At 40.2% G+C, this 13,476-nt stretch overlaps 1 protein-coding gene across 9 annotated transcripts in view; it reads left to right on the top strand.

Moving 5' to 3' along the window:
* The window catches only part of LOC110045322 (tetratricopeptide repeat protein 28-like), a 63,143-nt gene extending 49,701 nt beyond the window's left edge, over positions 1–13,442 (top strand). For 4 of the 9 annotated variants that reach the window (XM_089295994.1, XM_089295995.1, XM_089295992.1 and 1 more), the window contains 3 exons: positions 1,729–1,779; positions 7,253–10,850; positions 11,706–13,442. In XM_089295994.1, coding sequence (XP_089152120.1) covers positions 9,298–10,848 — 1,551 coding nt within the window. In that variant the 5' untranslated portion in view covers positions 1,729–1,779; positions 7,253–9,297 and the 3' untranslated portion in view covers positions 10,849–10,850; positions 11,706–13,442. Of the gene's footprint in view, positions 1–1,728; positions 1,780–2,176; positions 2,286–2,962; positions 5,663–6,032; positions 6,095–7,252; positions 10,851–11,705 lie in introns of those variants that run through there. The other 5 variants (XM_089295998.1, XM_089296000.1, XM_089295999.1 and 2 more) reach the window with 5 other exon arrangements.
* Positions 13,443–13,476: the final 34 nt, after the last annotated feature.

The raw sequence follows: 13,476 nt of genomic DNA, 5'->3' as shown, positions 1-13,476 counted from the left end.
GCTGATCAGCAACAGTGACGTTTGTGTTTGAAGATGGACCGTTTGGACAACCGTTACAGAAGCAATCATATATTCGAGACGAACGTCTCGACATACTCCAGACGTTCAAAGAACAACATGAGGCGTTGCTAGAAGTCGTTTGAGCCGATATTCTTGGCCACAGCAGACTTGCAGCGAACACTGCAAGCCTTCTGTGAATTCAAAAGCCACGTAAATAAGATGCTTAACAACATGGGCGTACTAGAGGAACACCTCCAAAGTAAAATTCAAGAAATAAATTAAAACACACCATGATTAAGACATTCTAAACGGCCCTTTCAAAGCCACCACAAGAAAAAAAGTCTTGGTCTTCGTTCGCTTTGATTCGTGTCCTTGTTTTGCTGATGGAAAATCGGGAAAGTAAATAATATCCTTATTTTGGATTTCCACGATACACATTTAGCCAACTTGTAGCCAGCAGAAAACCCCAGGTCCCTCATAACATTTCAGTCTAAGTCCTTTTTGCATGGCAAATGTCAAAGAAAGTAGCTTACAAGCCTTAAAATTTAAAAGGAAAGGCCGAAAACGCTGTCCCAACTGACTACCGCGGCGTTTTCGGTGCGCCAACGATACTTAAGATCAGCAGTAGATACAAATGGTACACTTTATACTGTACGCACACGGTACTACTTCAGGTACCAACCCATTGAAGAAATCACTCAACGGCCTACAGACACCCGGTCGGGCGTATAATCACAGAGAGCTTCATAAAAAGTAGAAACTTTTTTTTCGAGTTTTGGAAATCACATTAACAGCATCATTTTGTAATGTTTTCTTTAAGTGTCGTTGCCTGAATCATGACCGTTTTGCCCGAAAAATTACGTAATTTTCCGTAGCTGTGGGACTGCAGCCCCCCTCGCCCCCTACCCCTCCCCCCCCCCCCCGCCCGGCTCGTACGCCGATGAGCTCTAGCTAACTTTGCATCGTCTGGTGTCTATCTTGGCCAGTTAGAATAATATATATGCATATCGCGATTATGATAGTCACGACATTCAGACAATCAAAAAGCGAGGATTGATCGCAAACTCAATCGTTTCCTGTAAGAACGGGAAAGTTTTTGGTTCTGTGAACTGATATTATTACCACGAGAAGGCGGCAGAAGGAAATCAATAAAATCCTGCAAAGTATATTATGAAATGATCAAATGTGAAACATTGCAACAGACCTATGGCAAAAGCCTTGCTTCTTTACTTGTCTTACTTGTCTTCAGACAAGTCAGTCAGTGTCCATGATAGAAAGGCGAACAATGTAAATTCTATTCATTCAACGCACGGTTAGTGGAGGGAATAGTTTTGAAGCCCGACAAGCTTTAAAAGATCAAACAAAGATGCCAAGATTTATGTTGGAAGGTCCACGACCCCAAATATTCTTTCGTTTTACCATCATACACTATGCATAAGTCCCATAACCGAATTGTTCCAGTTGAGTTATATAGTCTATGAAACATAAATAATTACCTATTGTGCTTTATGCATAGTTAAGGCCAAAATGAGGAAAAAATCATACAAAGAAGAACTTTGTCGGGCTTCATAATCATTTCAATCTATTAACTATGGTCAACTACACAATTTCCTTTGAAAGGCATTGGACTGTAGCGTGAGTATTTAACAATAAAATGGAGATAGCAAAAGATTTTACATACTTTAGAAGAAGTGGTTTAATTCGATTGTTTTTGCTTTTGTTTTTCAGATTCTATCACTTTTGATTCAATTTCGTCCGAGGATCGAGAGACTGACCACGGTAAGGTTATAAACTGTAAACTGTTGGTGACTGATACCGTTCATCCACAAATAAGATGTATATACAAGAGATGTTTAACACTTTTAATTTACACTGGAAGAGATTTGGATCAATGAATATCGCGTGACTGTTTGTTTTCAGTTTTTGAGCGCTATCTGTAAGCCAAGCAAATGATGAATAATTGATTGCAAGAACCGCTGGTAGAAAAATCAATCTGCTTCACTTTTCCCTGTTTATTATTTTGACAAGGAAATTTCCCGTTATCGGCTCATATTGGTTTTTGTTTTCATTCTGGCGACTCAGTAAAAGTTGTGAGTGCAAATCAGTGTTAACTTTGTTATGCATATTTGGCTAAAAATTATCTCACAAACTGTTAACAGTCGCTTTACTTTTTCAGCGGAAAGAAAGAACCCTGGAACATTTTGCGAATTCGATGATCGAAAAAAAACGGGGAACATTGATCAGTCCAATCATCACCGTCGTTTCAGCCGAGTAGGACAAAACTGGTAATAGTCACATATCAGACATATACTTTTGACATATATTTGTCCAATTAACCTTTGAATGCGAGACGGTGCTTGGTTTTGTTCAGTGTATAGCTCTTTTATCTATCTGATCTAATCTCCTCAGACACTTTGAAATAGATTTATGAGTGTATCAGAGAAACATAAGGTGACTTTGTAGCTGTCTTTGCTACTGATGATGTTTACATTTTGATATTGGCCTTGATTTGGTTTTTATTGTTGCTTTGCGTTTGTTGGGATATCTATTTACTAAAACAACAGCACTGTTTCTTCTTTGTCCCTACTTTTGAAATGTTGTAGTGTTACAATCTAATTAACCTTTTAGTTCCCTAAATTTGTTGAGCATCTTGTATGTCTGGTTAAAGCACTCATTCCCATCAGTCTGGTCTCAATTTAGATCAAGAACCAGGCGTTATCTGTGGTTAAGTTTCTTGTCTCGTCCTTGTGGTGCGGTACGGCGTGTAATCCCGTAGGACTTTCGTGCCGAAATTGATCTTTTCGCTGTTTTCCACTTATTTTGGGCTGAACAATAAGAATCCGATGGAGTTCAAATTTTTCAATCCCGTCTTCCCATGTTTCTGGCCACTCTAAGGATTTAATTTATGCTAATTTATACTAATTAGATGTAAAAAAAGTCTTGCGAATATCCTTGCTCTTAGATTCAAGATACATGGACCAAACGTTATACGAAGCTTACTCTTGATGACGTACGTCGTATGACTTAACTTGGTTACCATGGCAACCAGCAATGACGTCAGGTTTAACTACCTGCTATTTTGGTGGCGGCCATCTTGGATCCGCCATCTTGGATTTTCGAAATCTCATTATTCTAAAGCAAAACAGTGAATTTTAAATAAACTTTAACTAACGAATGATTTCCGGTATGAGCGATGTCCAGTTAAGTGCAGAACTTTCTTGTATTTTCCTTTTTTGCTAAAGGCAGGTACTCTTTCAGTTTCTCATACGAAAATATCATTGACTTTTGTTAGTCCCATAGTAACAACGCAGACGCTTTTCGTCTTCTTTCTGCTATGTATAATACTAATGAACAGTTCCGTTGAAGGTGTTCGAGCATAAAATGTGACTGAAGTTCTTATGCACTAAGACCATCCTCGTCATCAACTCGTGTGCCGTCTGTGAATGGATTTGTACAGGTTTTTCCAAAGCATTAACAAAGAGGAGTGCATGGAATTCCGTTCTTGAAACAGCTACAGAGTCCCTTGCAGTCTAACTTGCAGCTGCATTTGATAAGCTCAATAACAGCTTGGGGTGCAGGGAGAGACAAGTATATAACGGGCACGTATGCTCCTTAGTTTCCGCTCCAGCCGTTCTCTGTAATGAGGGGAAGATCTGGGCAGGTGATGGTATAGGATTTGTCACGCATGGCTAGGAGGTTTGCGCGCTTGATGGCAGCATCTCACCTTCCAAGTTCCTGAGTCACAAGAGCTCCCATCGAAGTTCAGGAAGGGTGGTAGGTCCCACTTTGCAATACACTTGGCAGACAAATTTCTCTAGGTCTTTAACCTGAGTTGGCAGTTCTCCGTTGGCTAACTGGTTTTGGATAAGACGCTCAGACCAGCTTGATGGTTGTGTTGCTGGAGAAGCGCGCTAATAATCCATTTACGAACAAAGTGACCAGTCTCAGCTTTTTCATAGCGTCCCATAAGGAGTGCTTAGAAGATATTTGTCTTCAACAAATGCTTCAAACCGCTTTTGGCTCTTCTCTGCCTAGCGCAGGATATCTTCCTTTGCTTTTTCAGGCACAAGAGCTGACGACATCACACTCTTCTAGGGAGACTCGACTGTAAATGGGTTACCTTCGCAGTGTAGCTCTATCGACTGGCGGAGTTTCATGGCGTTTTTTCGCGTTCTTACAGCAACATCCCAAGAGAGTTGATAGTGCTCGTTCTCCTCAGAAGCCTCGGAAACTTTAGGAAAGCGTTTTGTTGCTCTACCATACGGTAGAGATACAGTGACGTGACAAGAGGGTGATCTACGGCGGCTTCGTCTTGACTTAACCCGAACATACCTCCGTGGCGCTTTAATACTTTGATCTCCTGTTCTAGCGTCTGATCTGTGAACAACCTCGTGAACGGGATCCCTGACTTCGCGACAACAAAATCCTCGGACTTCAATGCCTCATATGTCATAAGGTCCTCATGCTCGAGTGCGTTCATTTGCGCGAGGTGGACTGGCATTAGCCGAGCGCAGTTGAGGAGATCGTGCGCGAAGAAGTTCTTTATCAGGCATTCCATCGCTGCCAGGTAGCCTTCCCAGTCCCCAGAGCGGCAAGCATGGATGAGCTGTAACAGGTTGTGCAATTACTTGAGGTACTCTATCATAAATCGTGCAAGATTTCAAGTCCTTGTTCTTCACGGTCTTGTGGTTTGACCTTTTCAGAGTACCAGGGCTGGATGTCGTCATAGATGTTAACCATTTTTGGACTACGCTCGTGGAAGGCCTCTTGAAAGGATACGAAGCTACGAATAGAGAGTTTCATTTTATTCAGTTGTTCACCATTCTCTTAGCCTAAATAATTTCCATTACAAACTTGCCATCGGGAGGAAAAAACTAAACTTTATTATGCCCATTACTGTGCTTCCTGCGCTCACGATTTCGATTTGGCACATGTGAAATGCCACGTCTAAATCAAATACCGCATGTTTTTAATTCGAAGCGACTCAAGTTGGTATTTGATTCGGCGCATATGAAATTTGACGTGTAAACCTGGCCTAAGTGAAAAAAAAAAAAAAAATAAACAGCCGTAAAACTCCAAACTCTAGGCGTGTTTCGCAATTTTAAGCCCTGAAAAGAAACTCGTCCGTTTGAGCAGCACATGTTATCATTCGTTACTTAGGGTGCGTTTCTTTGTTAAGATCATTCCCCAGTATTGCACTGCGCATCCCTACTGCCCATAATTTCACACGTGGTTAGCGCGCGCGCATTAAAAAAATGGCGGCTTTTCCTTTACGGCTGGACCTCACCATAGAGGTAAATCGTCATTTCCTCGAAAACGAGTACGGTGACCTTTCATTTTTTTCTGTTATTTTGAATTGAGTAATAAATTTCTCTGTGTAAAATAAATATGAACCAATTCTCAGGGTAGAACAAGAAACAATCGCCGGAAACGTGAATTTAGCAAGCGATTATAACTACAATCATGGTGCTGGTATAAGGATTTATTGGGTACAAACAAGGTGCTGTTGCTCCTAAAAGAGTATGGGGACCCCTCATTTTTATTTCAAAATTTAAGTTCCTATAATATAAACAATTCGTTATCAAATATTTTGTTCTCGGAAATATTAGCTTGTCAAGCTACTCTGAAATTCGAGCTTAAATAAAGTTTATGTATGTATGTATGTATGTATGTATGTATGTATGTATGTATGTATGTATGTATGTATGTATGTATGTATGTAACATTTAATAGGCAAAGTTTGACAAAAATCTCAGTGCAGGTTCTATTTCAGTGAAATGACCTTATAAAACAACCAAGATTGGACTGTTAAATCCGAAAACGAATTTTGCGTTTCTTTACTAAACAGATCAATCCGAGATCACTCAGATCATGATGAATCAAAGGAACCGAAAAATCCTTGCCCAGAGTGAATTCTTCGGTTCCTTGATCGGAGAGATCTTGGATTAATCTGTTTAGAAAAGAAATACAAAATCCGCTTTCGGATTTAAGAATTCAATCTTGGATTTTCTTAAAGAAATGCACTTTTTTCCTTCAGAAGTACGAGAGTTCGAAAATCCAAGATGGTGGATCCAAGATGGCCACCACCAAAATAGTAAGTAGTTAATCCTGACGTCATCGCTGCTTGCCATGGTAACCAATCTAAGTTATACGACGAACGTCACCAAGAGCAAGCTTCGTGTAAAGTTTGGTCCCTGTACCTTGAATCTAAGAGCAAAGACATTCGCAAAACCTATTTTTGTATCTAATTAGCATAAATTAGCGTAAATTTAGTCCTTGAGGAGCCAGAAACATGGGAAGACGGAATCGGAAAATTTGAATCCCATCGGATTCTTATTATTCGACCCAAAATTAGTGAAAAATAGCAAAAAAATCAATTTCGGCACGAAAGTCCTACGGGAACGATTTTTCGGACATACCGGACCGCACTATTGCTCAAATAATGCAACTTCAAAACAAAACCTCTGACTACCAAATTGAACTCAAAACAACAAAACGAGAAGTTAGAGGAAAGATTTGTAAGCAATCTGAACCTTAACGGTATTCCTAAGGAAAGGAAAAAAAACGAAACAACCCTTAAAAATTTAAAAGCTTGCAAACGGAAACGGACTCACGTCGGTCGCAATGAATAACTCTGACGTCATGTACTAACTGTACTTAATGACCCTTGTGAGGCCGAAGCCAATAGATAGGGCGTCATTGGGAAGCCATTTAAAAACTCGCGTACCGCGTTTTATCAGGGCTTCGAAACACTGGAAAACAAAAGGAGCACTCAGCTAACTGACTTTTTGTACCATTTGCACACACGAAATACCAGTCTACAGAAGAGTTACCCCACCGTTGGATTCTCTAATAACCACATAGACACCTACATCTACAATCGTGGACAAGAGTCCTTGAGACGCTTATGTAATTTAACGAATTGTATGTGTTTTACTTCTGAAGTTTGAAAAAAGCGCTGCTTCCAGCTTTTCAAAACGCGTTACAGTTCCCCTCCCCACGTAATACAATGTTGAAAATCAGAGGAAATAGCAGGTAGTAGTTTTAAACATTGCATGGGAGGGGGGGGGGGGGGAGTGGGCGGCGAGAGTTGGGCTGGTGAAGTTGTATTCGCGTTTTTGGTGTGCGCAACAGCGCCAAAAGTGCAAATTTTTTCCAAAACTTTTGTCCATGATTGTAGGTAAGAGGACGTACGACAGAATATCATAACCCTGAATAACTAAAAAGGCTTGATTTTTGTTATTTTTATTAGGGTACATAGAGGAGGACGCCATGAACAATATAACAGACATTTTAAAAGCCATCTTTATTGGCTTGGCTGTTGCTACTTTCCTTGTTAACACTGTTCGTCCGCTAAAAGCCATTGAGGTCTGCAAGGAATGTTTGATCTTCCTAAATAATAAAGTGCTAAAAACGGAAGTAGAAATTTTCAATTCACTTTATATTGGGGTCTATGAAACAATCTTTAGGGCGTACTGTGTTATCCCTGATCATGCAAAAGCACTAATCTACGGCAGGAAACTTCTTGACATTTACCGCGAGCGTGGCGAAAAAGACGAGGAAGGGAATCTCACAGTAAACCTGGCCGACATATATCTCCAGCAGTATAAATACCTAGAAGCACGAGAACTTTATGAGAAAGCGATTAATATTACGAAAGAAATGGAAGACAGAAACAATGAAGCATACACTGATGAAAAGGTTGGAATTATATCTTATTATCTCGGTGACTACGAGAAAGCTGAAGAATATCTTAAGAAAGCACTTGTTATCAGATTACAAATTGGCGACAAAAAGGGGGAGGCAGCAGATTACGCAAACTTAGGAAATGTGTTTCACTCTCTTGGTGAATATGGAAAAGCTAAAGAATATCTTGAGAAAGCACTTGCCATCACAATACAAATCGGTGACAAAAATGGAGAAGCCAGCTCGTACGGAAACTTAGGAACTCTGTTTACATCTCTTGGTCAATATGACAAGGCTAAAGAATATCTTGAGAAAGCACTTGCCATCAAAATAAAAATCGGTGAAAAAGACGGAGAAGCCAGCTCGTACGGAAACTTAGGAACTGTGTTTACATCTCTTGGTCAATATGACGAGGCTAAAGAGTTTCTTGAGAAAGCACTTGCCATCAGAATACAAATTGGTGACAGACAGGGAGAAGCCAGCTCGTATGTAAACTTAGGAACTGTGTTTATGTCTCTTGGTGATTACAACAAGGCCAAAGAATATCTTGAGAAAGCACTTGCCATCACAATACAAATCGGTGACAAAGATGGAGAAGCCAGCTCCTACGGAAACTTAGGATCTGTGTTCAGATTTCTTGGTGAATATGACAAGGCTAAAGAATATCTTAAGAAAGCAATTGCCATCACAATACAAATCGGTGACAAAGATGGAGAAGCCAGATTAAACGGAAGCTGAGGAACTGTGTTTAGATCTCTTGGTCAATATGACAAAGCTAAAGACTATCTTGAGAAAGCACTTGCTATCACAATACAAATCGGTGACAAAGAGGGAGAAGGCATCTCGTACGGAAACTTAGGAACTGTGTTTACATCTCTTGGTGAATATGACAAAGCTAAAAAACATTTTGAGAAAGCACTCGCGATCAAAATACAAATCGGTGACAAAAATGGAGAAGCCACCTCGTACGGAAACTTAGGAACTGTGTTTACATCTCTTGGTCAATATGACAAAGCTAAAGAATATCTTGAGAAAGCACTTGCCATCAAAATACACATCGGTGACAAAAATGGAGAAGCCACCTCGTACAGAAACTTAGGAACTGTGTTTACATCTCTTGGTGAATATGACAAAGCTAAAGAATATCTTGAGAAAGCACTTGCCATCACAATAGAAATTGGCGACAAAGATGGAGAGGGCAGCGCGTACGGAAACTTAGGAACCGTGTTTACATCTCTTGGTCAATATAACAAGGGTAAAGAATATCTTGAGAAAGCACTTGCCATCACAATACAAATCGGGGACAAAAAGGAAGAAGCTAGATGTTACGAAAACGTAGGAACTGTGTTTACATCACTTGGTGAATATGAAAAAGCTAAAGAATATCTTGAGAAAGCACTTGCCATTAGTACACAAATTGGTGACAAAAAGGGAGAAGGCAGCTCTTACGGAAACTTAGGAACTGTGTTTAAATCTCTTGGTCAATATGACAAGGCTAAAGAATATCTTGAGAAAGCACTTGCCATCAGAATACAAATTGGTCACAGAGAAGGGGAGGCAGCGGATTATGGAAACTTAGGAGCATTGTATCAATCGGTTGGTGAATATGTCATGGCTGAAGATTATATTGAGAAGGCACTGTCAATTACTCAAGACATTGAAGACTTAGACAAAGAGTTTAAAATTCTCTGTGTTCTTACAGTGGTGAAGTTATGCCAATACAAGATCCAGGAAGCGTTTGACTGTTTGTTTCTGAGTATAAACAAAAGTGAATCTTTACGGAGTTTCTTAGGCGACAACGACGATTTTAAGGTGTCGTCCTCAGACGTTCGCAATTTTCCCTACCAAAATCTAAGTGCATTCTTTTGTTTTTGGGGAAATCCAAACAATGCACTTTATGTTTTAGAGCTGGCACAGGCTAGAGCATTAGCAGACTTGATGGCAACTCAGTATTCTGTTGAAAGCCACATCTCAGCTGATCCGCAATCGTGGATTGGTATTGAAAATATTATGAAAAATGAAAGCAACTCTTCTTGTCTGTACATTTCTTATCATGATCATGATCTGTTTTTCTGGGTTCTCAAGACAAGTGGAATCATTCATTTCCGAAGAATAACAGTAGATGAGAAACTAGTTGGTGCTGGACTAGTTGGCAAGTTAGATGATTTCTTCGCTAAAAGCTTTCGGAGCTTTAGTATTGCACCCGAGGAAGATTGCGAAGATCGATCTTTAAATGACGTTCAGAGCCTCGCAGCATTGAGACTTATAGAGGAAGATGACGAAGAAACTGGAAACTCCGAATCGAGCTTTTCTTTGTACTACAGAATGTTAATCATTCCGGTAGTTGATCTACTTGAGGAGGCCGAGCTCATTGTTGTTCCTGATCGCTGCTTAAACCAAGTTCCATTTCCAGCGTTAGCGGATGAAGGCGGGAAGTATTTATCAGAGAAATACAGAATCCGCATCGTTCCTTCTTTGACGACTCTCAAGCTCATTCAGGACAGTCCTGCATGCTATCACAGTCAGTTTGGTGCTCTGATAGTGGGGGATCCAGCTGTCGGTACGGTGCGTTACAAAAGAGAGCAAACGTCCTTTTCTAGGTTACCCTGTGCATTAAGTGAAGCACTGATGATTGGACGACTGCTAGGTGTTCAACCTTTGTTAGGACAGCACGCAACAAAGCAGGCGGTACTTAAGAGGCTACATTCAGTGAGTCTTCTACATTTTGCAGCCCATGGTAATGCCGAAAGAGGAGAAATTGCCCTTTCTCCGGTACGCCCTCCTAACAGGATTCCAGAGGAAGAAGATTACCTATTGAGGATGTCTGACATTGCACAAGTTCAACTGCGAGCTAAACTGGTGGTACTTAGCTGCTGTCATAGTGCATGTGGGCAGATTAGAGCGGAAGGAGTCGTTGGGATTGCTCGAGCGTTCCTAGGATCCGGTGCACGGTCCGTTTTGGTGGCTCTCTGGGCCATAAGTGACAGGGCAACGGAGCAGCTGATGTGTCGCTTCTACGAGCATCTTGTTCGTGGTGAGAGTGCCAGTGAATCTCTTTATCGGGCCATGAAGTGGATGAGAGGTAACGGCTTTGACATGGTTTGCGACTGCGCACCATTTTTGCTGATTGGAGATAACGTGACATTTGACTTTGGAAAATAAAAGTAAGTTTTCTCAAATAGGAAACTTTTGCTAGCCAAGCTAATAATCTTGAACTCCTTCTATGTCAACGGGTATCCAACTTTTGTTTTATATTAGGAATGCTTCCTATAGGTATTCATTAGCTGATAGTTGACTCGGGGCTTCATTCTCGCCTGTGAATTCGATAGAGACCGAGATTGAGCAGTTGAAGTGTTTTAACAAACCCCAGTGGATGTTCTACTACTGGGCAAACTGTTACCAAAAGTGATTTATTTACGTGACATTTGACTTTGGTCCTAGCAGTATGCAGGACACCTGTCATATATGAACTCAGTTAAATGACCTTGCTCTCCATGAGTTCTCGTAGCTCAGTGGATAGAGCGCCCGCCCGCTGTTCGGGAGGTCATTGGTTTGATTCCTGTCGGGGACTCAGAATTTTTCTTTGTCCCACGCTCGTGTCAAGTTGATTAATTTACCTTCACATGATTTATTTACCTTTCAACTAATCACAAAAATGATGGAGGCGCACTCTGACTGCTTGTGTACCCAATCAGATTGCGAGATTTTGACCAGTAGCCAGACACTTGGGTATGCTAGCAATTGATAGAGAGCTCTCAATGAGTGGTCACGCTATTTTGCTCAACCTTGGCCAATGCGTGCTCCTGTCGAAATAAAAGAGATTTTATGAAACGGGCTGTTACAAAGCATTAATCTTTAATTTTACTTGAAAATAAACTTCACGCAACCAACGGAAAGATCATATCTTGGTTACATTGAGAATACCTTTTACCTGTTTCGTATGAAGGAGGAAATCATTTCATTTGGTGAACATATCTGTTTCAGAGATACAGTGATTATCTATGCTTCTATTTTTGCAGGTTTGCTTTGCACCAGCGTTTTACCCAGTGTCTGGTATTGAAATTCAAGTTGGCACAGAGCTGTTCCCTTATTACAGACACAGGTTGAGTCAAAGGGACGATTTAATTTTTTTAAGAAGTGACTCCATGACAAGACTTGTTAATGAGAAACGAAAGTAGTAGTAAATGATCAGTTAGGAGTCAGTACTCAGTAGCAAGTAATCAAGATATAGTTTCTCCTTATATCAGGAGGGTTACCCCTCCCTCCTATCCTTTACCATTTATGTAAAAAAAAGCAGGTCCCTTCAGATCTCGAGTTTGCTCATGCTCTGTATGTCCCAATTTATCTCTGGTAGGGGTGGTGTCTACAAACTCTCTGCCTTTAAAGCAAGTTGTTCTCTACTTGAGCTCACCCAAGCTTTCTCATGTAAACTGTTCTCTGCTATTTAGAAACCCCCTACCAGAAAATTTTTTTTCCGTATACAAAAGCCCTAAGTTTATCCAGGACTATTTGCTTATGGTTTACGCGGCAGAAGCATGGCAGTAGAAGCATAAGGGAGCTTAAAAAAAACTAATGTAGGTTATAATTATCGCAAACTTCTTCGCGCCGTTTGATCATGTAAGTTATAGTTGATGAAAGTTAAGGGAAAGATTGATTTCTCGAAGTATCATTGACTATGATGTGCCGTTCGACCAGGACTTTAGCACGGAGCTTTGACTTCAGTTTTGTGTTTAAATGGCTTCAAGTGCAAGTTCAGTTACTCACACTGTTTTCAATTACAAAAATTTACTGCGGTAAAAAAAGGAAACACAAACACAAACCAAAAAAAGAAGTGTGTAGTGGCCAAAGAAGCAGACGCTTTTGAGTTGGCAACGAAAGCAGAAAAATTAGTCAAGTAGTAAGTTAGTAACGTAGGTGATAAGGAATAACTTATAAATAATAGGTAACTAAATAGACGTTTAAATAAAGTGGCTAATGCGAGTGTTTACAGTATTCATGTCTCACTAGCAAAGAGCGGCAGTGTACATTCTTTTGTTAAATTGATGAAAAGGCATGTATTTAATCTCAATTCTATTTTTCCCGAAAATTTACGGTGCATCTTCTCTTTTTATTCCTAATTTCTTTAATTTTGGCTTTTACCAACGGTCAAATCAAGGAAGCTCAGGACAATGAAAAGTACTTCCACCCAAGCGAAACTGAAACCTCCATAATTTTCAGCAACTTGGTCTTGTAGGACTCGATAATTAGTTCACTTCTTCAAGAACTCGAGGGGACCATAGAAAAGAAGGCGCGTCCTACACTCCGTGCCTTCATTCTTTCTCTCCCCAGTCTTATCAGACGTAGTCCGCGCGAATATAGCAGATGCCCCATGTTTTTTAATTTGCACTTTGCACCATCAGCTATCTACAAATGCTCCGCCTGACAGTCCGATTTTTATTTTCATTTGCAATATCTAACAATCGCTCAGTTTAGGTAGTCCTTTGAAAAACTCACACATTTTAGAACACTTTTCGCCACCATTGTACTATTGATTAATAATTTGCGGACGGCGTCATATCTATGATTGCAATGAAGTTACAATGATACGTTTGTATTGAATTTCGATCAACTTCTGCTCAGTACTGTTGCATATTGTAATATTCTTAATCCGTTTTATATTTCACTTGAGTTATTTGTTTGAGGGCCCCTGATATGTAGCGGAACTATAACGTGTAGACTTAGGGTAGATAAAGTTTATTATTGTTTTTATTATCACACACTGTGGTCATTGTCTCTTTTCTCTTTGGCTAA

This window comes from Orbicella faveolata, unplaced genomic scaffold, assembly GCF_042242905.1.
Source record: "Orbicella faveolata isolate gen_17 unplaced genomic scaffold, um_ofav_v1 contig_26, whole genome shotgun sequence".
NCBI lineage: Eukaryota > Metazoa > Cnidaria > Anthozoa > Scleractinia > Merulinidae > Orbicella > Orbicella faveolata.
Note: the sequence above shows the minus strand (reverse complement) of the source record. Positions and strands in the feature narration are given on the sequence as shown.